At 41.6% G+C, this 25,478-nt stretch overlaps 1 protein-coding gene across 1 annotated transcript; it reads right to left on the reverse strand.

Annotated features, from left to right (window-relative positions):
* Positions 1–3,032: 3,032 nt before the first annotated feature.
* On the reverse strand, positions 3,033–24,714 carry capn9 (calpain 9). Its single transcript, XM_039816074.1, is given in 21 exon segments — positions 3,033–3,435; positions 3,657–3,715; positions 5,099–5,215; positions 5,470–5,485; positions 5,487–5,549; positions 5,946–6,014; positions 6,731–6,795; positions 7,996–8,053; positions 8,866–8,946; positions 9,262–9,298; positions 10,781–10,989; positions 15,202–15,362; positions 16,061–16,221; positions 16,734–16,811; positions 18,070–18,155; positions 19,508–19,591; positions 20,350–20,518; positions 21,820–21,953; positions 22,519–22,637; positions 23,176–23,245; positions 24,398–24,714. Coding segments are annotated over 21 exon segments (2,067 nt in total). The 5' UTR covers positions 24,602–24,714; the 3' UTR covers positions 3,033–3,408.
* Between the last annotated feature and the right edge of the window lie 764 nt (positions 24,715–25,478).

The raw sequence follows: 25,478 nt of genomic DNA on the forward strand, positions 1-25,478 counted from the left end.
TTCCTGGCATGGAATGGAATGGATACGATGAAGCCAAAAGGTCACACAAATACAGAAATGGTTTATTTCTGTGACTAGATCCCAAAGGAGTCACGTCTTCGCCCAAAATCTCCAGTTTCACTGTGTGTCCACTGGTTTGTGGTGCTAAAATTAGTTTATTTGGGAATAAGCAACAAATAGAATACTATGATAAGGGTTTCCAAGAAGACATTTTTGGATGTGAAATAATAATAATAATAATAATAATAATAATGCTTTTACATTACTGACCTTCTAACTCCATATTCTGCCCCTAGGTCACTCTACGCATCCTCACATAAGGGCAAAACTTTGGGTTCAACATTGGGGGTTGAGGTCTCCACTCCAAACATTTCATTTTCTGCATTCTGGTGAATGTATCTGTATCAATTTATGGCGCAAATGTCTTTAATTATGTAAAGGGAATAATAGAATAGGTTCTAAGGGTCGGTTGCACTGGCCAGTTTTAATTATTGGGGGGAGGGGGTGTAAATTACGCCTATGTCCTCACAACAACTCCTCTCAGTCCCTCATTAATGCCTTTAAACCAAATGTGACCAAGCTTTTTCTGTTGTCTGTTCCCCGGCTCCGTAACATCCTCCCGTCCCACATTAAGTCGTGTTCCACAATTGAACATTTTAAATCTAATTTAAAGTCCTACCTTTGTGTACTCGCTGTTAGTTCAGTCTGAGGCCGCTCCGTGGCTTCTGTCAAGTCTCCTCTCCACTTATTTTGAATCCCCTTCTGCTGCTTTTTAATCTATTGTTGATTTGATTCCTTCTCTCCTAACTTCATATGTCTTTACCTCACTTTGTCAACAACAATGTCAGTTGTTCTGTTTTACATTTTGTTTTATTGCTTGTTATGCACCCTTATTGTTTATCTGTATTGAGGCAGATCTTAAAGCTACGGTGCGTAGTTTCTGTCGCCCCCATGAGGAATTTTAAGTAATGACAACAACACTGTTGGCCCCCCCCCGCCACCCCCCCCCACCCTCCTCCTCCTCCTCCTCCACACAGTTGCTAGTAGCCCAGGAGGACACGGAGGATAAAAAAACATGATGAAGAGGGAAGAGGGAATTATCTTCACTTGAGTATCTGCATGTGAAAGTCTCCAGACGACAACAGTCTTCTGAACATAATCATACTGAGAAATCCAGAGAGAGTTGTGTGGAGCTGAGAGTCTTAATTAGCTTTGTAGCAACTCATTTGGCAACGGCTTGAATGTAACAGACTTTTAGTTATTTCAAAAAGTTACGCACTAACGCTTTACACCACCTGCACTTTGGGTCAACATCTGTCGCTTTAAATGTTGCTATATAATTAAAGATGACTTGACTTGACTTTAATAATTACTGATGTCCGAATTGGGTCTCCAGAGCAGGGGCGTCGGACTTGGGGCGAGAAAAAGGGCACTGAGCACCCAGGGCCCTCATGTGAGGAGGGCCCAAGAAGATGCTAGAATGAATAGCTGTGGATGCGGGGAGGGGCCCATAGAAAAGGCCTTTCTACAGGGCCCAGAATGTTGTGCTACGCCCCTGCTCCAGAGGCATCGTTAATGTTAGTAACACCTCTTGGTTGTAAATAAATTGTCTGAATGAATTGTCATTCTATCCATCCAACCTTAATAAGTTCCCTCTGGTGTTTTTCCATACCTCACTCTGAACAATAGTGGTTGTGAAATGTTTCCTGTTCTTCCAGTTCAATCAACAGTCTTTCTATCTTCAACCTGCACACTTTTTACACTGATCCTCCTCCTGCATGCCGATTATTTTCACAACCCCTATAGTGACCGTCCCCTCGGCTGCAACTTAAGAAAACAAACACACGAATGTCTTGCCTGCAGACTTAGGTGGAGCGTAACTAAGTACATTTACTCAACTACTGTACTTAAGTACCATTTTGAGGTACTTTACTTGAGTATTTCACTGTACCAGAAACAGAATCAGAGCTCTTGGTTGTGGCCCCCAAGGCAGAGATCTCATCCTAGATGTTGATGGTTGCGTCATCTGCCCATCCTCTGAGGTCCGCAACCTTGGTGTAATCCTGGACTCCACCCTCTCTTTCCATACTCTCATCAAATATATCATCATATCCGCCTTTTTTCATCTTAAAAACCTCTCCAGACTCCAGCCATTACTCTCTGACTCTGTGGCAGAAACCCTCATTCATGCTTTCATTACCTCCCGTTTGGACTAGTGCAATGGTGTCCTATCTGGGGTCCCCAGAAAAACCCTAGACAGGCTCCAGTGTGTCCTAAACTCTGCCACCAGGGTCCTACCCCACACCAAGACCTGGCAGCACATCACCCCAAGCCTCATCCACCTTCACTGGCTCTCAATTAACCCGCATCAAATATAAAATCCTCCTTCTCACATATAAATCCCTCCATGGGTGTATGCCCTCCATCCATACACCCCACCCCGAAACCTGCGGTCCTCAGACGCCAGCCTGCTCTCCATTCACCACACCAGACTCTGTACCTTTGGAGACAGAGCCTTTAGTGTTGCCGCCCCATCCCTCTGGAACACCCTCCCTGCACATATCCAAAATGGTACATCCCTGGACATTCACCACAGCCTACTATAGCCGCTGTAATTTTGCAAAGTGTCCTTTGGTTTCATGAAAGGCGCTATATAAATACAAGTTATTATTATTAACACTTTTCACCATAAATTTAAAGTAAAATACTGGCAACAGATTTGCTAGTAAACTACTGTTTAAGCATTCTGTTTTTAAAGTTTACTGTAAATAGACAGTTTCTTACTGTATTATATGAGTTTACAGTAATATACTGGCTGCAGTGTAATTCCTTGGGCAAGACACTGAACCCCGAATTGCTCCCGATGCCGCCCCATCGGAGTGTAAATGAGTGTGAATGTTTATCTGATGAGCAGGTGGCACCTTGTACGGCAGCCTCGGCCACAGTGTGTGAATGGTGAATGGTTCCTGTACTCTGTAAAGGCACTTTGAGTAGTCGTTGAGACTAGAAAAGAGCAAAATAAATACAGTCTATTGACATTTACAAAAGTGATTTATTAATCACAAATGAGAACTCATATCTTTCAGTAGCATTTCCCCACTTAAAAGTCAAACTTTTTTATTCAAAATGTATTTCCATTTCCTGCAGAGAGAAAATAAAACAATGTTTTGTCCAAAAGCATGAGTCAACACATTTAACCATTTGATCCCAACCTCTCTAACACTTTAGCGCAGACAGTATCTCACATTATTTAGTCCAAAAAAACAAAACAAATACAACAGATAGATGTTGAGAATTTGAAACACGAGAAGAAAGAAACTGCGTTTATGCATCGTTACGGCCTGAACATTCAGAAAACTGCACACGATTTTGTTCTTCCGGTGGCTTCTGTTTGCCTTCAGCGTCCCCTCAGACGTTCATCGACAACATCAGGAACTGTGAGGGGAAGAGAAAATAAACGGCAATTGAATCCCAGGACATTAAAAGATAAATTCAGCAGTTCCATTTAAAAAAAAAGAAAAGAAAAAGAAGCACAATAAAGCCTGTGACCACAGAGACAATCCCAGGATAAATGCCAAACATCCTGTTAAACAATCGCCTCAGAAGTATATGCAGAGATTAAAGATCCAGGTGTGATATTATAATGTGGTTTTTACCTGCATCATGTTCATTTTCACCCGTCCCCTCTGAGCTTTGTCCAGAACCTGGAAAGTTCCTGGTGAAGAGGACAGAGTTTCAGTCATCTTAAAGTGGCAAATAATTTTCTTAAAGTTGTTTTAACACGAATAAATCTTCACTTCAATCATTAGTAGTTGTATATATAATCAGGGGGGATTCTAGGATCAGATCTGTAGGGGGGGCTCAGCCCCTAATGAGAATGTGACACAATCAGTAATTTCATTAGCCGATAATCTCCGAGCTAGCTACTGAACAACAACGTCAGCTAACGTCTTTTGACACTATTAGATTAGATTCAACGTTAGTGTACAAGTACAAAGACAACGAAATGCATTTTGCGTCCAACCACAAGTGCAAAAAAACACTATTGACGCTATGATGGAACTAATCCTGACACTTTATAAGTCAGTAAGAACGACCAATTTGACATAATGTTCTAACATTCAGCAATTTTTAGTTTGCTTAAATTTCAATTTGGGTTCTAATCTACACCATGAAATGACCAACTTCTTCTCTGGGGACTACCAACGTTAAACTTCACAACCGCACCCCTGCTCTCCCTCTGACAGATCAGATAGAGACTCAGCCAAAGGCGGGAGGAGTCTGGCACAACCTCCTCCGATTGGCCAACGCTACGTTTCTGTTAATCCTTTCCTTGACTGGGTTACAGGTGCATAGCATTAGCTACACAGGATATTAAACCTGTTTCAAGCCCTTTGAACCTGTAATTGTTTGTCCTTTGTCACTAATAGACAAGTTTGCAAAGCCTAACTTGAAGAACTAAAATAGATTTTTATATATACAGTACAGGCCAAAAGTTTGGACACACCTTCTCATTCAATGTGTTTCCTTTTTATTTTCATGACTATTTACATTGTAGATTCTCACTGAAGGCATCAAAACTATGAATGAACACATATGGAATTATGTACTTAACAAAAAATGTGAAATAACTGAAAACATGTCTTATATTTTAGATTCTTCAAAGTAGCCACCCTTTGCTTTTTGATAACTCTGCAAACCCTTGGTGTTTTTTTCATTTTCCTTCTTGAGGTAGTCACCTGAAATGGTTTTACCTTCACAGGTGTGCTTTGTCAGGGTTCATTAGTGGAAGTTTTTCCCTTATTAATAAAAAAAGCAAAGGGTGGCTACTTTGAGGAATCTAAAATATAAGACATGTTTTCAGTTATTTCTCAATTTTTTGTTAAGTACATAATTCCATATGTGTTCATTCATAGTTTTGATGCCTTCAGTGAGAATCTAAAATGTAAATAGTCATGAAAATAAAATAGGAAACGCATTGAATGAGAAGGTGTGTCCAAACTTTTGGCCTGTACTGTATGTATGTATGTATGTATGTATGTATATATATATATATATATATATATATATATATATAGAGGGTTTTATTGAGACGTACTGAACATGTTCTCCAGACGGACAATGCAGGTGAGGTAGTCGTCGAAGTCGATTTCGTAGTTGTCGTCACCAAACCTCAAGCCGATGAGCTGCAGGAGCTTGTTGTTCAGCTGCATGCCTTCATGGGAACAAAGGCACAAACACAACATAGTTACCAAAAACTAAAGACTTTATCTTTATTAGCTGTAGTGCAACTGCTGCTACTACCACTAACAGTTGAGCCAATATGTTAAAAGGGATGTCAATACATTACATTTCCATATATGAACAAAACATGTCCTTTGCATTTAAACATGAAAATGGAGTACTAAGAAGAATTGAAAAAAAGACGACGGTCGGGCGAAATAAAGTACGCAAATGGCCGACTCTCACCTGCAGCTTTGAGAGCTACTACGGAGCTCGTAGGTCGACATCTTCCCTGAGCGGTCGGTGTCAAAGGACAAGAAGAGCATCTGCAACAACACAAGTCCATCTTTAACCTTTAACCCTTTCACTGCCTGAAGCACAAAGAACCAAAATCCCAAAACGTCCACCACCACAGCTGATTCACAGCTTTTCAGACAAAAGGGTGAATACAGGTATATTCAGACACACAGCATGAAGAAAATTAAGTGTTTTTTTAAACATTAAAGCACACAAACATGTTCTAGTAGAACCCTAAAATACAAGACTGGACCTGGAAATGAGCATAATATCGGATATATCTTAAGTATATTTTGCATATTTTGATGCTGATATGTTTGTACTTTTACTTAATTAAACATTGTGAATGCAGGACTTTTTTTCTAAGATCTGAGTACTTCTTCCATCTGTGATTTACAGTTTTAAACACATAAATTGACACATACGATCCACTTCTTCATCTTTTCCCAGAAGACCTTAAACTCTTGGAACTCCAGCATCCCTGTGTTGTCCACCTGGTTTACTGTCAAGGAAAAAAACTTCAAAAGCATTTGGTGTAATCAGCCTATCCTTTCTTAGCCTAGAAATCTATATAAATAATCTATAAAACCTATCGGCAGCAAATGTAATTTGCAGCCAGGGTCGTCTAACTCTCCTTTGGCTTGCGAGCTGGAAAAGCCAATCTCCAGCCGGGCCAATCACATCGTGCATAGAGTCGGTGGGCGGGCTTAACATAATGACGGCAGAGTTGCGACGGTTCCCTGCTACTTGAAAACAAAGAAGATGGCTGCTGCTGCTGCTGGCGAACAGCGGTCTTTGGAATTGGCTTTGGCCGCGACTCTGGAAGACTTGGAGTTCAGCTTTTCTTTAAGAAAAGAATAAAGAACGGCACTGAAGTCATTCTTAAAAAAGAAAGAATGTGTTCGGAGTTTGAAGTTTAATCTATCAACTAGCGTTGCTCTGGTTGGTTGTAGCGCTATCCTATTGCGTGCAGAGGGAATTTAAAAGACAACCATTTGTCCCGCCCCTCGGATTGAGCCCTGCCAACGGTGAGTTCCCAGACCCAACATCTGGATGTGGATCTGGCTTGTCAGGCTAATCCTTTCTTTAAACTCATATGTTTTTCTCTCTCCTCTCTCTAAGTTGGGTTGTTTTAAAATCATATCTTACAGCCCTATGAAGCTTGAAATCATGAGTTTGAAACAAGTCAGTGAGCGACGTGGAAGGATACGTCCATCAGGTTGATGATACTCTGGCAGGTGCTCAGGCTCAGGGTTTCGAATTTGATTTCTTTTCCTGAAAAACAGAAGTTATTGCAAAGTTAAACAGTTAGGATGTTTTTGATTTTCAATCACTTAAATGATAAAACATGTACAGAAACATATTGGACATTCAAGATTAAAAGTGCCACTTGCAGTATTTTGGCATCAAATGATTGCTGCACATAATTTTGATACTTTGAGGGTAGGAGCAATCAACCGATATCGTCGTATGGTTTGGAGGACTTGTTTCTTTTACATAATAACCCAATAAGTTGCATTTGAAGGGGAAACTTGTGAACTGCTTTCCAATAGTCAGTTCTCAACGTTTTGGTCTTGTGACCTCTTAAGGCCCAGATCTACTTGCTTTTAACTACGCGTTCGTGTACGTAAGATGGCTGCCACGCGTATCCTGCGTTCCTTTGGAGCGGAGGTTGTGCACGTCTTCAGAAATTAACGCTACGCGTCCGCAAGATGCAATTCAGCACATGAACGTGGGGGGCAGTATATCATCTGATCTGGTCAGCAGCTTTTCCACAATCCAGCCCAGAAATAGCTTCCGGTGTCGGCCAGGGACTAATCTATATCCACGATTTTCCACTTCCAGGATGTCGCTTCTTTTCAGCCGGATAGCTGTTACCTTACGCTTTCTTGGCATGTTAAACTCTGGTTCATTTCTTAGGACTATGGTTAACTGCTCCTCAGATCTCTGCAGGGTAAATCCAGACAGCTAGCTAGACTATCTGTCCAACCTGAGTTTTCTGTTGCACAACTAAAACTACTTTTGAACGTACACATGTTCCATCAAAACAAGTTCAATCCAGAGGCTATTTTTGCAGAGGCACCGTGGCTCCGTCCGGAGCTTAGCGCCACCCAAAACGATTGTGATTGGTTTAAAGAAATGCCAATAATGTGGTACACGCAAAGCACGCAGCCAAGTATGTAAACAATGCCGTTCGCGCCGCCACCGCCGCTTGTCTACACGTACGCATCATTAAAAAGCTAATATATCTGGGCCTTTAAAGTTAAATAATGTCTAATTGTGATCCCTAATCAACAAAACAAAGAGCATAGTATTCCCTTCTCAGACAGTTACATTTTAAGCATCTTTAGATGTAAAATCATAAATAAATAGTATTGTGTGACAGAAATATTTTTGTTTTCCTTCTAATCAAATCAGAAAGATAAAAAAGGAAGTAAACCAACGATGAATAATTGACAAAAATCGGCCACTTACGTCTGCTCAGAACGCCGTTCAGCATCTGCTGCAGCTCTCTGACAGAGATAGCATTGTCCTGGGTGGAAAAGCAAACTTTAATCTCATACATACACACCTAGTCATCTACGGATCTAAGGTCTTAATTATAATATTACCAAATGTTGTTTAAATGTGCTATATATGAGAACCCCTCTCAAGTTTCTCCTGTACTTAGCCCAGTACAGTTATTTAAATGTTTTGGAAAGCTCCTAAGTGACGCTGATAGAACATCCCGGTAGCGGATTCGAGTCATTAAAGATTGTAATGCTTACACAACAAGTCATATATTACAATGAACCTGTTCTGGCCACATTTGTTGAACAAATTGATGCACCCATCGGCTGGGATTGCCTCCACAGGCTCAGTGTATTTAGTGTGATTTTCGACTTTTATAAACAGGTTATCAAAAATGAAAAAATGAGTTGCTTGATTTTCGTTTTAAAATACAAAATTTAAAATTGAATTAGAAGGCGTATTTTTCCTTTTCATGGTCAAAAAAGGGGATGAGAGAAATTTAAAAATATGTTTTGATTTTGATTTTCTATTTCATATAACAAAAAATAAAATCACTAGAAAACAGAAATGAAAAATGTTTATTTTTTCATATTCTGAGACTGGATGTTGTCATTTCCACGGCAACAGCTCGGTTGTACCAGTGTTGCTTTAGCCAAGGCTACAACCTACTCAGATGTTCCAAAGTCATTTTATCCTGGAAATCTCACAACTCATTATTCATTTCTTAATACCCGTTTATGAAAGGAAAAACAAATGACCCAAAAGATACACTGACCCCACAGGCTCTCACAGATCATTTCCCAATACGCGGAATACATAAAAGTGTTTCCTTACGTCACCAGCCAGCTGATCAAACAGCCTCCTCAGCATTTTCTCCTCTTTTGTCTCATCCTCTGGGGCGGTGGGCATGGGCGGCTGCAGGAAACAACAAGCAACGGCAATTTTATTTATATAGCACCTTTCAATACACATAAACGTAAAGGTATACTAAGTGATGTTAATCCAATACACTTTTTCTCAAATTTAGCGAATATCTCCTCACTCAAGATTTTTGTTTCTGCAGATTTGAGGCAGTAACGTGTAATGTAACAAATCGATGGATGCATCGTTTATCGGTTAAAAACTGATAGAAATGTGTAAAGATTACAACCGGTTGGGATGAAGAAATGAATCGATGGGTTGATGGACTGAACGGGTGATTGATTATTGATTCCTGCATGATCTACTTACATCTGGCAGGCTTGCGTCAACGTTGCTCCCCAGCTCACTGTGGAACACAAACACAAGTTGTGTTATAAAGATTAAAAAAAATTTTAAGATTTTTAAATAGTCCAAAGCTTAAAGTTTGCACACCTTCATTCAATCACCGTTTCCTTTTTATTTTCATGACTATTTACATTAGATTCTTGATTGAAGGTATCAAAATTATGAATAACACATATTATGTACTTAACAAAAAAGTGTGAAATAACTGAAAACATGTCTTATATTTTAGATTCTTCAAATTAGCCACCCTTTGCTTTTTTAATAATAAGGGGAAAAATTCCACTAATTAACCCTGACAAAGCACACCTGTGAAGGTAAAACCATTTCAGGTGACTACCTCATGAAGCTCATTGAGAGAACACCAAGGGTTTGCAGAGTTATCAAAAAAAGCAAAGAGTGGCTACTTTGAGGAATTTAAAATATAAGACATGTTTTCAGTTATTTCACACTTTTTTGTTAAGTACATAATTCCATATGTGTTCATTCATAGTTTTGATGCCTTCAGTGAGAATCTACAATGTAAATAGTCATGAAAATAAAGAAACACATTGAATGAGAAGGTGTGTCCAAACTTTTGGCCTGTACTGTATGTGCTATGTTATAATGTTTTATGCTGCTGCGTAGCTTAAGCAAGGGATAACATAGAGTGAGCCACTCCATTTTGTTATGCAACAACTATTTTGTATATATTTGTTTCTGAATTTATTGTTTATTTCATATTAATGTTTAGTATGTTTGTTTGTTTATGTATGCACCAATCACTAAGGCAAATTCCTCGTAAGTGTAACTTACTGTGGCATTAAACCTTTTCTGATTCTGATTATTTTGAATTTAAACCCCAGAAGGGTGATGCAGGATCCTTGTACAAAGCATAGAGGTCTTGAATCAGCCTGAAAAGGTTCAATTTGCAAAAATGACTGGCTCACTGTACATTATCCCACTTATTACATGGCAAATTACATGGCTCTCCGGCGGAAGCTAGGTCGCCCCAGCGGTGAGTGAGCTAACCATGCTAACTAATGCACTGTTGCTGTTAGCGCTGTTAGCAGGACCGGGTACCGAATTTAATACTTTTTCATCACCGACCGAATTGCCTCTAAAAGTATTGAGTATTGAAAAAGGCCTTGCCATTCAATACCCAATTTCAATACCTAAGGAGTAAATCTCATCAGCGTCAGTGAGCCAATAGGCACGCAGCATGCTTCTACCAATCTCTAACAATGTTTCTGATTGGCTGTCTAACGTTACACGTCGTAGAGGCACACAGGAAAAACTCATGTAGGAGGAGCTGAAAAATAAATTAAAAGATTTGTGCATTAATGTTGTAATTTCTAACGGTCCGTTATACTTAGCAGCAATATTTAGCTCTGAGATGTAAAGGAGTAGAAGTATAAATTGGCATAAAATGGACATACTCAAGTAAAGTACAAGTACCTCATAACTGTACTTGAGTAAATGCACTTAGTTACTTTCCAAGACTCACAGAGCTGCGGTCTTCCTCTCAGAGTAGATCCGGATGATGAAGTCGGCCTCTTTGTGGGGCTGGAAGATGGTGGGGACCAGCACGTATTTCCCCGAAGGCAGCTCGAAGCGCTCCGTTATCTCCCGCATGTTGATGTAGGTCTTGCTGCGAGCCGCGGACGGGTTGTAGCGGAAGAAGTCTTTCCCCAGGTGGTCCCCGTCTTCTGGGGCCTGAACGGACAGAAGCGGAAGATTAAATCAGCTCGGTCTAACCAGATCAAAATATTCTTAATAACACATTTCAGCGCACAAAATGTGATTGGCAAAGGTAGAGCAGTGCGACAGAAGTACAAGGCCAGTAGCCTGGCTCCACGCTCAATTTTCATTTCCCTTCAGTACTACGTCTGGGTTCGCAGTATAGTCTTGGGTTTTCTCCTTAAAAAATGTTGGCGGTCCAATCAGCGAACAGAGGGAGTGGCTGAGAACGATGACGTTGAGGCCGTGCGCTAGTTTGAGTTGTAGTTCCGTAATGGCGGCGGAGAAAGATGCGAGCGATTGGTTATGGCAGATCCCGAGTGGCTCTGGCCAGATCCAATAGTTTTAAACTTCAACAGAGTACCCGCCTTCAAGGAAGTTAACACTTGTCAATGGAGAGTGGCCAGACTCTCTGGACAAATTAAATGTACCAGAGTCTGGTAGGACCAGGCTAGTGTACCAGAGTCTGGTAGGACCAGGCTAATGAACCAGAGTCTGGTAGGACCAGGCTAGTGTACCAGAGTCTGGTAGGACCAGGCTAGTGTACCAGAGTCTGGTAGGACCAGGCTAATGTACCAGAGTCTGGTAGGACCAGGCTAGTGTACCAGAGTCTGGTAGGACCAGGCTAGTGTACCAGAGTCTGGTAGGACCAGGCTAATGTACCAGAGTCTGGTAGGACCAGGCTAGTGTACCAGAGTCTGGTAGGACCAGGCTAATGTACCAGAGTCTGGTAGGACCAGGCTAGTGTACCAGAGTCTGGTAGGACCAGGCTAATGTACCAGAGTCTGGTAGGACCAGGCTAATGTACCAGAGTCTGGTAGGACCAGGCTAGTGTACCAGAGTCTGGTAGGACCAGGCTACAAGGCCAGAGGATTGAGTGACAAAACGATGTGACCCTCAAGGTCCATTGAGTAGTGATATTGAAGCTGTCAGTCATATCACGTGACCATCATCAGCAGATGGACTTTGCTCAGTTGGAACCAGGGCATGAAATTAACACCCGCCCACCCGCCAAATGCGGGTGAATTTTGCAATTGGCGGGTAACATTGTCAATCTACCCGCCACTTTGGCAGGTAGCCAATGAGAATTGAGTGATTCAGATGCGTAACTATCGGTAAGCAGGGTACGCGGTTGCTTACAGGCCTGGTCCAATCAGGGGCCCGCATCACTGGAAGACATTGATTGACAGCCAGGGTTCCTTATCGCATTTTCATTACTAACACAATCCCAGCAGTCCCACGTGCAGCCACTGACCAAGCGGGAGTGAGAACGGGTACAATTAATTTCCTTGTTTCTGTTATGAAGACGAGACGTGTGTGTGACTCGAACGTCTCACATTTACCAACAAAACGTACAGCGAAAGACCGTCAACACACTTCAGACCGTCCTGCCAACATGTAGACATTGTAACATCAATGTACGCTGGAACCATTTTTCACTCTAAAGTTGCTGCCGTTTCATCTTGTTAGCTGTCTGCAGCAGGCGGGGCTGTTGCTCCGTTTTCCCCGCGACTGACACACACACACACACACACACACACACACACACACACACACACACAAACACACACACAATCACACACGGTGGATGCAGGAAAAAACGCAGATGAGACCTACAGGATGACCTAAATTGAGGACAGCTACTTTATTGTAAGTGCAATGATAAGTTAAAGTCCAATAAGTACTTTATTAAACCGTGAATGTGTGTCCCAGCCCAGGATAGGAAATTAACTAACAATGTAAAGATCAACAAGCCACTGACAGATATGTTCATAATTGATTCATTCAATGAATTATTATTTTGTGTCTTAAATCCACCAGCCGTTTTCATATTATACCAACATCATCATCCTGAGCCTTTTTGGTAAGGTTCCTAGGAAATCTCAGCCCAAAGTAATCAATTAATAGTACTAATTATTATTCTCCCCAAAACAAGTTTCCTTTTTATTTTTAAGAACTATTCAAAAAAAGTTGCAACTTTTTTGCAACAACTCATGTGTTATGGTTCACATTCACCAGTGTTTTTGTTGTTGTTGTGGTGCGCGTAGGCTACTCCTGATTTTGTCAGTCATCTCATCTCTTATATGCAGTGGCATAACAAGCCAACACCAGACCCCTTTACAGGATTATCAAGGCGGGCCCCCCTACTACAGCACGTGATGCCGGCGCAATGTCCACAAGTAGGCTACCATGAATAGGACAGGACAGGATCATAGAGACACAGCAAGTCCTGTTTTTCACCTGCAAAAAAAAAAAGTGGCTGGTGGTCAAAAAAGTTAACTTCATACCCTGGTTGGAACTTCTCATGTTTACATGTAATTCTCTGTCAACTTCACAGGATCAAGTGACATTATTGAAAGCTCCAGAACAGCCACACACATTACATTACACGTGTACTTCACATTCACTGTCATACAGCATATCAAAAGCAGTGTTTTAGTCAAGTATTGCTTTAAAGTACTTCATACAAGAGTGATCAATAGTAATGCACTGTGCTTACTGTGATGGGAGAAAAAACGCGCTGTGGTTTATTGGCATTTCTTTAAACCAATACACAATCGTCTTGTGTGGCGCTGAGTGCAGGACAGAGTCACGGTGCCTCTGCAAAATAGCCTCAGGAAGGAACTTGTTTTGGTGGAACATGTGTACGTTCAAAAGTAGTTTTAGTCGTGCAACAGAAAACTCTGATTGGACAGATAGTCTAGCTAGCTGTCTGGATTTACCCTGCAGAGATCTGAGGAGCAGTTAACCATAGTCCTCACAAATCCACCGGAGGTTAGAACGCCAACACAGAGACAGAGGAAGGGGACGGACATCCGGCCGAAAGAGGGACATCCGACATTTCTGCCGGCACCGGAGCAATCGTGGATATAGACTACTACTACAGGCTGATCTCATGAATTGGCGTATGTATGACACGCCAATTTGTATTCCGTTTTTGCGTGTTATCAAGACGCATAATTGCATTTTTGCGTGTATATCAACGCAAATCGGCCGCCATTGGCCTATATTGTGAGTCCATTTCCGCCGTAGCGAGTGGTATAAAGTAACGGGGGATTGGGTAAGGAGGTAGGTTGTGGTGGCAGATGGGTAAAACACAGACAGGACTTTCACCTGGGAGAGCTGGGTTCGCGCCTCGCGTGTGGCGATTTTTTGGCCATTTTTTTTTTTTAAGTTTTTGTTTTTAATAAGCCTTACCCAATGTTTCTTTCCTAAACCCAACCATTTGTTGTTGTCGTAAGCATGTTTTAGTCGTTATTTTCCGTGTTTTTGTCACTGTTTTGTTACTAAAGCCTTTCCCTGTGTTCTTTTCCTAAACTCAACCATTTTTTTTTTTTGTTAACAGGCGTGTGACGTTGTTCTCGCGATAGTACGTCGCGTGGGCGAGGCCACGTGGTGGGTCTGTTTACATCAGCTGTATCCAGCGTGTATCACACACGTGGATAGCTGAAAATGGCGTAAAATAACACGCCATTTGGCTTTATGAAAGTGGCGTATATATTTACGCGAAGTCATGAAACGTGAGCCAGGGGACACATGGTAAATCCGAAATCAGATCTGCTACACTGCTCGACGTAGTTATTTTTTAGGCATGGGAAGTGGGGATTGGTTAGGGTTAGGCTAAGAGTACCTGGGTAAGCCAATCAGAGGCAGAATTAGGCGGGCCACGAGGCACATCGACACGTCTAGCGGATCCGATCTGGCATCTACCGAGGCGAATGCTATAAGGACCCATATTGACGTCTAACTTCCTGACCACTTTGATCGTTGTTCACGTCATTGAAACCATGATCTTACTTTTTTCTAAACTTAACCAAGTTGTTTTGGTGCCTAAACGTAACACTATACAGTCACGGAACGCTCACCGTTTCACAACGTTAAATACAGCGGTAAGATTACGTAAGATGTCATACATACTTGCATGTTTTCGGAAGTTTTGTAATTAATTTTAGTTTTGGTAAAATATTAGAAATAGGAGTCCGGACCCAAAGGTTGTTCAGATGACTTCTTTCACTTTCACTGCCAGGAAACACTTAAATGTCGATTGTAAACCTTGTTACGCTTTATACTTTATTCTTAATGGAAAAAAGTAACACCATTTAGAGAAAAACACTTCAAGCTCAAGTGTCTCTTTCTTTCTTTCTTTCTTTCTTTCTTTCTTTCTTTCTTTCTTTCTTTCTTTCTGACCTTGTACAATGCGAAGCCGATGGTCTCCAGGTCCATTCCTTCCTTCCTCTTCCTCCGTCTGTCTTTCTGCATCAGAGCGATGATCACGCTGCACACGTCGTCGTTGTCATCCTCAGCGTCCTCCAGCTGCATCTGGAACTGTGGGTTGGTCCAGAATGTGTCTGCGGATTTAAGATGCAGAGAGTTAGAGGGCAGTTTGGGGATATAAACAATAAGGGCCCTATTTTAACCATCTAAGCGCACGCCGTGAAGCACTTGGCGCAGGTGCATTTAAGGCTTGTCCAAATCCACTTCTGCTAGTTTGACGGCAGAAAAAAGGGTCCGTGCGCCTGGTTCAAAAGGGTTGTGCTTAGTGTCTTCATTAATCAGAGGTGTGTTTTGGGGCGTAACATGCAATCAACCAATCAGAGATCATCTCCCATTCCCTTGAAAAGCCAGGCGCGTTTGGACCTTGGAGCATTGCTGTTATGGAGGATTTGCACCGTAATATTTTTATTTTTAATCTTTTGCATGTTGGGTGCTGCTGTGTGTGTAACAAGCATAGTGTGTTCATGCTGTGCACGAACCCAGGCGCATTTTACAAATTTGCAGTTAAAATAACAATGAAATGCCGTGCTACTGACTTTAGACCAGGTTTTTGTTGGTCAATGGCGCGATCATCAAAGATGAGCGCACGTGCATTTGCTATTTAAATGACGCGGGTTGGGTCTTAAACTAGCAAAGACACTTGCGTCAGGCTGTGCACTGTGCTGTGCCAGGTGCAAGATAGGGCCCTAACTGTTTAATGCTCAAAAGGTAATAAAAAAAATAAAAAAAGCAAAATTGACTCTCAGATCCTCCTAAGAGCCGGCGGTCTCACCGATGTAGTTCCTGCAGCCGCCGGCGGTGGAGCCGCGGATCCAGTTTCCCTCCAGCATGCTGACCTCCCAGCGGCGGTTCGGGTTTTCGTTCAGGGCGTCAGGGGTCATGTTGCAGATCTCCACCTTGTCGTAGTTCTTCTTGAAGTCTCCAAACTCCATCCTGGAGTTCACAAACACAATCACCATCGTCTCCAAATTACACAACAAGAGTTCAGCTTGGTCACATTTGTGCTAAAAAAACACGTCCCCACCGAGCTTCATGATGAAGTAGGACAATGTTCAAAAGACAACAGAGTAAAGCAGATTTAAATGTGGTCATACGGCCATTTTGAAATGCATTTTCCAGACTTGCAGTAAAGTTTGGGAGTCTGGAACGAGCTTAAAAAACCCCAAAGAAAGTTTTAATTTATAGTAATAAAATAATTTTAATTCAACTTTTATATAAAGCAGGTAGAGGATTCAAAGGTTCATGGACCAAAACTATGTACATTTTTTCTTTATGGCCCCTGACATGAAATTTTGGGCACATTATATTTCTGACCTCTTTACAGTGATTGTTTTGTCCCCTATCCCAACATATTTACTGTACAATCCAGATAAGATCTGTACAAATACAGATACATATATTTCTTAATCTTTTCTTAATCAGATCATCACGTGCCGTGGACTCACCAGAATTCACCATCGTCTGATGAATTCTGCTGGAGGCGGGTTTTTTCGGCAGCGTCGACATAGTTCCACTCTCTGGCGCTGAAATAGACAAAGAGACAAAATAATCTGTTACAACCTCAACAGCTATGGAAGCCCATTTCCGCCAATGTGATGAAAAATACATCCAGTAAGGGCTGTTACAGAGTCAACGCGAACAAGCAACGCGAACAAGCAACGCGAGCGACGCGCTCCCTTTCATAGTCTAAACAGCGGACGCAAGTAGACCCAAGCGTCACGGGCGATGCGTGAAATGCAATACACCGCCCACGCAACAGGGGGCAGCAGAGCGCTCCGCGGTGTTCGGTCGGCAGAGCCAGACCCTCCCGGAGAGTGGCTCTCGTCAGGGAGCATAGATATATACCAATGGTCAGGGAGCATAGATATATACCTATGGTCAGGGAGCATAGATATATACCAATGGTCAGGGAGCATAGATATATACCTATGGTCAGGGAGCATAGATATATACCGTCAGGGAGCTTAGATATATATACCTATGGTCAGGGAGCATAGATATATACCTATGGTCAGGGAGCATAGATATATACCTATGGTCAGGGAGCAGCTGGCTGGCTGACTTCTTTTTATCAGATGCTGGCGTGTTTCCCCACCAGTACAGTGTACTACGATTGGGTAGCACTGACCAATAAATTAATAAAAGGTCGCTTAAACATGGTTTAACAGGTTTTAAAAATATATAGATACATTTGGGTCTCTCTCTCGCCTCTAGAGGAGGGCACACAGCATAGACTACACACACACAACGTTGATACATACCGAAAAATGTGACTCAATAGTCCTATGTTTGATGAAATTGCTCAGATATGTTGATTCAATATTTTTAATGTACAATACGTGCAGTGTCGCCCCCACCGACAACGCATCGTATTGTGCGCATCGGCGCGTCGCGTATCAAAAACTGGGACGACACATTCGGCTACGCATCGACGCATAATGGCGGCCGAAGCGTAGCGATGCGTAGCCTTGCGGACGCGTATGCGTACCGATGCGTTGACTCTGTAACGGCCCTAAGTGATTATGATAAGAAACTTTATTATAATGTTGACTAAAGCCCTATTTGCACGGGATTAGTATCATCTGGGGACCTCGTGTGATTTAGAAATGACCCATAGGGATAATCATTTCCACACATCTTCTTTTCATGTTCTGTAGCACAACAACACATATAAAAACACATCACATTAAGACACCCACATAGACAAATCAAATGTGAAAACTACAAAGCAACTGGTGGGGTCACCACCTCAGTTGCTTTAGACTGGGTCCCTAAGCTTACTCGTCACTCCAGGGGCCGTTCCACTCGACCTGACCCCAGGGGTTTCTGATCCGGACCAGCTGAACCTTCTGGCCTCTGACACTCACCTTAAAAATGAGACAGAAAAGTTGTTACTCTTAGAGTACCAAAACTATTTACTTAATGTAGCTCAGCGTAAATTCTGTCAGGGAGACGTCATTTACGTTTACTCGCTTCTCTTAAACTGATCAGCTGGTGGGTGCGTGTACGTTCGTGTAAACCAATCAGAATCGGGCGAGTATGTTCAAGCCAATCACAGCTTGACTACCATGTTTTAAAGCTGTTCTCTCTCCCGCTTCTGTCAGTTGTCTTTTCAGACGAGAGTGCGACCCGCCTCCTCCCCTTCTGCCTCCAGGCTTCTTCGCCCAAGATGTCTCGGCTCCCTTTTGGTTCTTCCGGTCTACAGATTTTTCGCCACCACCAGTGTCTAGACTCCATTGGGGGATATGTTTGGTTGTCTCTAAACCTCAATAGTATATATTTATATACCCCTTCTAAAATGGAGTCTAATCTCCAAAAAGTTCTATGTATTTGCTTACTTTGCAATCGTATCTTACTAATAAATGTTTGCATATCTGCAACGACGTCTCTCCTGATTGAAATGCTTATCGTGGTTTTAGTTTACTGTAATAACCCTGGTCTGCAGTGCGGACGTTGTATGTATTTTGTATGCGTTCTCTCATTTTCAGGGCAAGTTTCACATTAAGGTTAATAATAAAGTGACTGAACTGAACTGATACTGGTACATCGAAATTCTGAAGCTGTTATTGATGTATTTTTCCCATGACGATAATTTCGATCATTTATTCCTGTTGATAGGCCTACTTTCTCCTTAACCCTCCTGTTAAGGAAAGTATATCAAAAAATTTGGGTTTCTTTTAATCAAATTGTCAAAGAAAATAACAAAGCAAATTAAATGATTACTTCACTACTTTCATTGAATTGGGGTTTTTATTCAATTCTATAGCATTTTAATTTTGTATTTTTTTTAAAGAGCGTTGAAAAAAAGTGGCAAAAGGTCAGAAAAAGTGACAACAAAAACATCGGGCATTCGGAAGAAGTGACCAAAAACTTGGAAAAAAGTGACAACGTCAGGAAAACACAGAGTCAACTGAGCAACAAAAAAAAATGCAGTGTCCATCGTCTGGAAACATTTTGGCTTCAAAAAAAGATGATTTAGAACAACGTGATTAATTATCGTTCATTTATCGTTAGCGAGGTAAAATATGCAATTAATCGTGATTAATCGTGATTAATCGTGATTAATCGTGCTTAATCGTGATTAATCGTGCGGCCCTAGTCTGACATGGCAATATACATGGACAAACACATCAACAGATAACATAAAGACAGGTAGATATAGACACATAGAAACAACCACATTTACAATCTCCCCCTATTTACATAAAGCCAGTCCCACCTCGTCCACGCCTGTGATGGAGTACGCGTGGCCCTTCACCAGGCCGGTGGTCGTCTTGGCCTCGGACTCCGCGGAGCTGGTGATCTGGAGAAAAACCAAAACACCCAGAGGGGTTTAAAACATACAGCTTGGCTGCAGTAAACCTCTTACAGGAGGGGAGGCACAACAAAAACATTATATATATATATATATATATACAGTACAGGCCAAAAGTTTGGACACACCTTCTCATTCAATGCGTTTTTTTAATTTATTTTCATGACTATTTACATTGTAGATTCTCACTGAAGGCATCAAAACTATGAAGGAATTATGTACTTAACAAAAAAGTGTGAAATAACTGAAAACATGTCTTATATTTTAGATTCTTCAAAGTAGCCACCCTTTGCTTTTTATTAATAAGGGAAAAAAATTCCACTAATTAACCCTGACAAAGCACACCTGTGAAGGTAAAACCATTACAGGTGACTACCTCATGAAGCTCATTGAGAGAACACCAAAGGGTTTGCAGAGTTATCAAAAAAGCAAAGGGTGGCTACTTTGAAGAATCTAAAATATAAGACATGTTTTCAGTTATTTCACACTTTTTGTTAAGTACATAATTCCATAGGTGTTCATTCATAGTGGTGATGACTTCAGTGAGAATCTACAATGTAAATAGTCATGAAAATAAAGGAAATGCATTGAATGAGAAGGTGTGTCCAAACTTTTGGCCTGTACTATATATATATATATATATATATATATATATATATATATATATATATATATATATATATATATATATATATATATATACATTTATTTTATTACAAAAAATAAAAACCAAAAAGAGTCTTTACATCAATGGAGCATCCCATCATGGAGCCTCTATCTAGTGCGTTCTTCATGATGGCGTACAGGTTGTCTGGAGGGCTCTTGGTTTCGTATGTTTCCGCGACACCGCCGGTAAAATCCTCCATGGCCTCCATCGTGCTGCCGCCCTTCAGGGACTCGTAGCTGCCGTGCAGTCTGAAAACAAACGCATCACCGTGTGGTTAACATGGATTTAACAAAGAGATGGAGAGGAAGGCCAAACGTAGAGATTCTACCGAGCATTGGAACACATTTACGAAGACAGACTGGTGAGAAAGGCCAATAACATTGTATGTGATCACACACACCCCCTGGCATCTTATTTAAAACTACTGCCATCTAGGCGTCGTTTCTGACCAAGAACAGATCCAAATTCTCTTCTGTACCACAAGCCATAAATCAGTCAAAATAAGCCAGATGTCCAGCCGGCCTGGTCATACCCAAAGGGTGTATAGTGTATTGTATTGTAGTGTGTGATGGATGTTCTTCATGTTATGTCTGTCGCTGTCTGATGTAGGGACTATTTGTTTGTGTCACATGTCTGATGTCCTGTCATGAAGTGCCTTGCAGCTGTGCCGCAAACCCAACTGCCCCACGGGGACAATGAAGTTATCTACTACTACTACTACTACTACTACTACTACTCAAAGTATGAGATGTATAAGAGCCACTAGCGTGACTAAATTCAAACTGTAATGTTGTGAAATTTACTGAGCATGGTTTTTGCGCCCCTGACGATAAGTCTTTTCCAATTTGCTACATGACCGATCCTCAGTGAAAAACACGGCACCTTAATTGATTGATTTATCAAATGTTAGCCTACTCGGGGAGATAGTCTGGACCTACAGAAGTACATTTCAGGATAACTGCCTGACATCCTGCTCTCTGTGTGTTGCCGTCCTTAAAATCTCTTTGCTTCGGGATACAACAACAACAAACAACCTCCGAGCTAGCAAGCCTCATGCTGACAATGTCCCGTTTTGAAGAAATTTGGGATCGTGCAACAAGGCAGGATTGATGATTGTAAAGATGTACAAAGAATTTGTATTTCCTTTCTAACTGGGACGTTTTGAGACCGATTGGTGGGTTTGCTGTGGACGAAGTACACACAGAGATACACTGGTAAGAGCCAATGAGGTTTAACCATGTATCAGCTCATTTAAATAGCTCACGTTACTGTACTGTGTCAACAGTTAACTTCATTTAATCTTTTCTTTTGCGGGGTGCAAATGTTCCACCAAAACAAGTTCCTTCCCGAGACTATTTAGCAGAGCCACCGTCATTGCGTCCGGAGCTTAGCGCCGCCCAAGACGATTGTGATTGGTTTAAAGAAATGCCAACAACCCAGAGCGTTTTTTTTTTCTCCTGTCCCAGAATGCATCTGTGGTGTAGCCGGACCTTACTCCACAGCGCTGTGGAGGTAAAGGAGGAGGTAAAGAATGAAGTTTTTTTTTTACTTGGCGTAGGCTTTCTCCAGCAGGGCGCTCCAGAACTCGTTGTTGGTGGCCGAGTGAAGCATGATGAGTTTGTTTCTCACCGCTGGCAGCCGGTCGTCCACCACCACGTCCAGCCATTGGTTGTGATGCCAGAACTGAGGGAGCAACAGAGAATGTGTCACGAAAACACTTTGCTCATCCACTGCTTACCAATAATTATCAGATTCAATTCACTTTGATTCAGAAAAGACACAAAAAGTGGAATAATTTCCTGTCTATTTTGAGAATTTGTTATTCTTGGCTCATTTGTGAGCAGAAATCTTCTATTTAGCTTTGATAGGCCGAGACACCTGTCAATCAATCAAGTCAACATGCCCCCCCACAAAGGCTTTAGCCCAAGGGCGTAACTTTGGGTTTAACATTAAAATTTTAAGCACATCACACACTTCATTTTCTGCATTCTGGTGAATTTTTCTGCAACAATTTGTGCCTTTTCTGCATCAATTTATGGTGCAAATGTCTTTATTTGTGTAAAGGAAATATATAATAGTTTTTTTGTGGTGGGGTTGCACTGGCCAGTTTTGATTATTGGGTGGAGGGGTGGGGGGTAAATTATGCCTAAGCCTTAGCCTTACATCTCTGTAACAGAAAAACAACTGAAAATGAACGCAAATAAAAAAAACATTTTAAAAACGGCTTTATTTTGATCCGGCGGTGTACCTGGAAGTGAAATATGCCGGCGTATCTGCGGTCGAACTCCTGGTCGCGGGGCACGACTCGGGCCATGGCGTCTTTTTTGAGGGTCAAGGATGCGATGGCTGCCAGGAGCCAGCAGTCCCCTGTGGTGACAAAACAGATGCATCATGGGTAAATGAGGGAAATATGTGATAAGACACAAAATGTATACGTATAATTAAAAACTGTAAAGGTGCTTACGATGAAAAAACATTTATGTATTTCTGTCTGTGGTGTGAAATTATGGCTTGAGCTACGGAGGCCCCGGAAGGACAAAACACAACGGCAATTCACGCAACACAACATTTCAGAAAACACAACATTTCACGAAACAAAACATTTCAGAAAACACAAAAACAAACATTTCTAAAATGTCGTTTTTGTCGTTTTGTGTTTTCTGAAATGTTTTTGTGTTTTCTGAAATGTTTTTGTGTTTTCTGAAATGTTTTTGTGTTTTCTGAAATGTCGTTTTGTTTTCTGAAATGTTTTTGTGTTTTCTGAAATGTCGTTTTGTTTTCTGAAATGTTTTTGTGTTTTCTTAAATCTATACGACCCTTTCTGTTTTCTTTAACATGTTCAAAATTAATTTAAATCAATCAATCAATTAAAAATAACTCATGGAGACAAGTGTGGGGTACCGACCCAGCTGTCCTTGGCAGATGTCTGTCCTGTCTGCATCTCCGACGATGAACTTTGGGTCCTGGCAGAGCTCCTGTAGAGGAACAGGAAAAGAACCGGTTGGGTTATTTTAAAAAAAAAGAAGAAAAAACATTGGCAGTTGAGAGGTGACACAGTCACCCTTTAAAAGGTGCGTTCACATTCCAGCAATATTAATCAGCCAGTCACGGAAACACAACAACACACACACACACACACACACACACACACACACACACACACACAAAACACACACACACACACCTGCTGAAGGCAGCTGAAGCATTTACTCTCGAGGAACGCCCAACAAAGAAATGTGTAGTCATTGTAGCAAACGTGAGTGGTGAGTTTTTTTCTCAGTTGAATGTTAACAGGTAGAAAAGCTGGAAATGAGCTAAAGCAAATGTTCCCTTTTTTTTAGTGTAAAGTGACATCATAAGAGACATCACTCATCAAGAAATCAGTTCAATCAAGAAAGCTTCCACAAATGTTTCACAGCTGATCGGCTAAATTCAACCCAATCAAACGTCTCAGCTGCTGCTGAGTGTTTTATATGCAGATAACGTTGAGGCGTGTGGGGATAAAGTCTGCGTACGGAGCTCAGAGAGAGAAAAACTGCACCTGTACTTGGTTCTATTTACACTGTTTTCTCGCCGAACTGGTTTTGCAGCTACGAGTACAACCGGATAAATGCTTAATTTCTTTCTCTGTATTGAAAAGCAAGAACTTTAACAAAAATTAGCTTTCCCTTCGTGCATTCAGAACCCTCAGATCAGTAATTAGAGATTCTCTGTAATTCTGCAGAGTAATTCTCTATTTCTAACACTCAATCAGTCAACTGTCTTTTATTTAATCAGCTTGTCCTGAACCACAGTTCCATTCCCTTACATTTATAAGACTTTTCAGCGCCTATGAGAAAAGTCAATGTGACCAAAAACAGCTAGAATATTAAAGCACGTGTTGACCCATCACAAAACCTCTCATCGGACCAACAGTTCACCTACAAACCACAACATTTCATTCATTTAACATTTCAAAAAATCCGAATTGAAGACCCAAATCTGCTCAATCTTCACAGATTTAAAAGACATTTGGACACTTTTTCTGGCACAACTTGCTCAGTTCTCTCTTGACCAGAGCATCAACCGAAGCCCCCTAAAAAGTTCAAATCTAAGAAGCGTTACTGTACGCGTGTGTGTCCACATACCTTGGGCCTCTTCCATTTCACATCGACAGGAACAGCCTGGCTGTAGAAGAGCGAGGAGTCGTTGGCGGGGAAGTCCGGGTCCTCGAACAGGACCCCCTTCTGCAGACACTCCTGCCTCAGCTGCTCAAAGGACTTCCCGTCCAGCTGCGTGTCCACGGCCTTGTCGGAGGAGCCCTTGGGCGACAGAGTGGACTGGACAGGCATCTTCTTCAGAGGGAAGAAGCTCAGCGAGTGGAAGGGAGAGACGGAGACGCGAGGTGGTGTGTGTGTGATGGAGCGAGGCTCCTGAAGAGTGTGTGTGTGTGTGTGTGTTTGATGCAGGGAAGAGCCTGTCAGGTCTCACAGGGACACACCCTCCACACACAAACTGGTTTGTCCTCCTGTGGCGGTGAACCTCGCCCTTGCCGTCTCTCTCTCTCTCTCTCTCTCTCTGTCTCTCTCTCTCTCTCTCTCTCTCTCTCTCTCTCTCTCTCTCCAGTTTCTTATCTTTCTCTCTCTTTCTTTGGGTTTGGCCTGCAGGAAACTGTAAGAATGAAGTCCTGCTGGTTTGGCAACAGATACATTAAATAACTTCAAGTGCTCGTTCAAATCAACATCTCTGAATGGGCATTAATGCACTTAAAGGACCACAGACGTGTTGTTTCTTATTCATTCATTCATTCATTCATTCATTCATTCATTCATTCATGATTTGAATCATTTTTAGAGGCCAAAGAGGCCTAAGGTCTCTCAGTCTTTCAAAAATACAATAAGCATTCTTGAAAACAAAAATGTAAATGTCTTACCTTTGCAATCATCTTGTGACCTCCAGGTTTTGAGCCAAAGCCAAATGATAATAATTATAATGTTAACTACACACTTCTGCCAAACATTTTACAAAGTTTGCCAGATTGTTCTGCATTTTGGGGGGCAAATTTTGTGCCCAGGGAAGAAGTTAAATGACCCAAAAAAGAGACAAAAAAACAACGACCAAGTGACCACAAAGGGAAGCACAATGAGAAACCGTTGGACACAAAAGGACTACAAAGAGACGCAAAATGACCACACCGCGACAGAAAATGACAGAAACTATAAGAATGAA

This window comes from Perca fluviatilis, chromosome 1, assembly GCF_010015445.1.
Source record: "Perca fluviatilis chromosome 1, GENO_Pfluv_1.0, whole genome shotgun sequence".
In the NCBI taxonomy this organism is placed as follows: domain Eukaryota; kingdom Metazoa; phylum Chordata; class Actinopteri; order Perciformes; family Percidae; genus Perca; species Perca fluviatilis.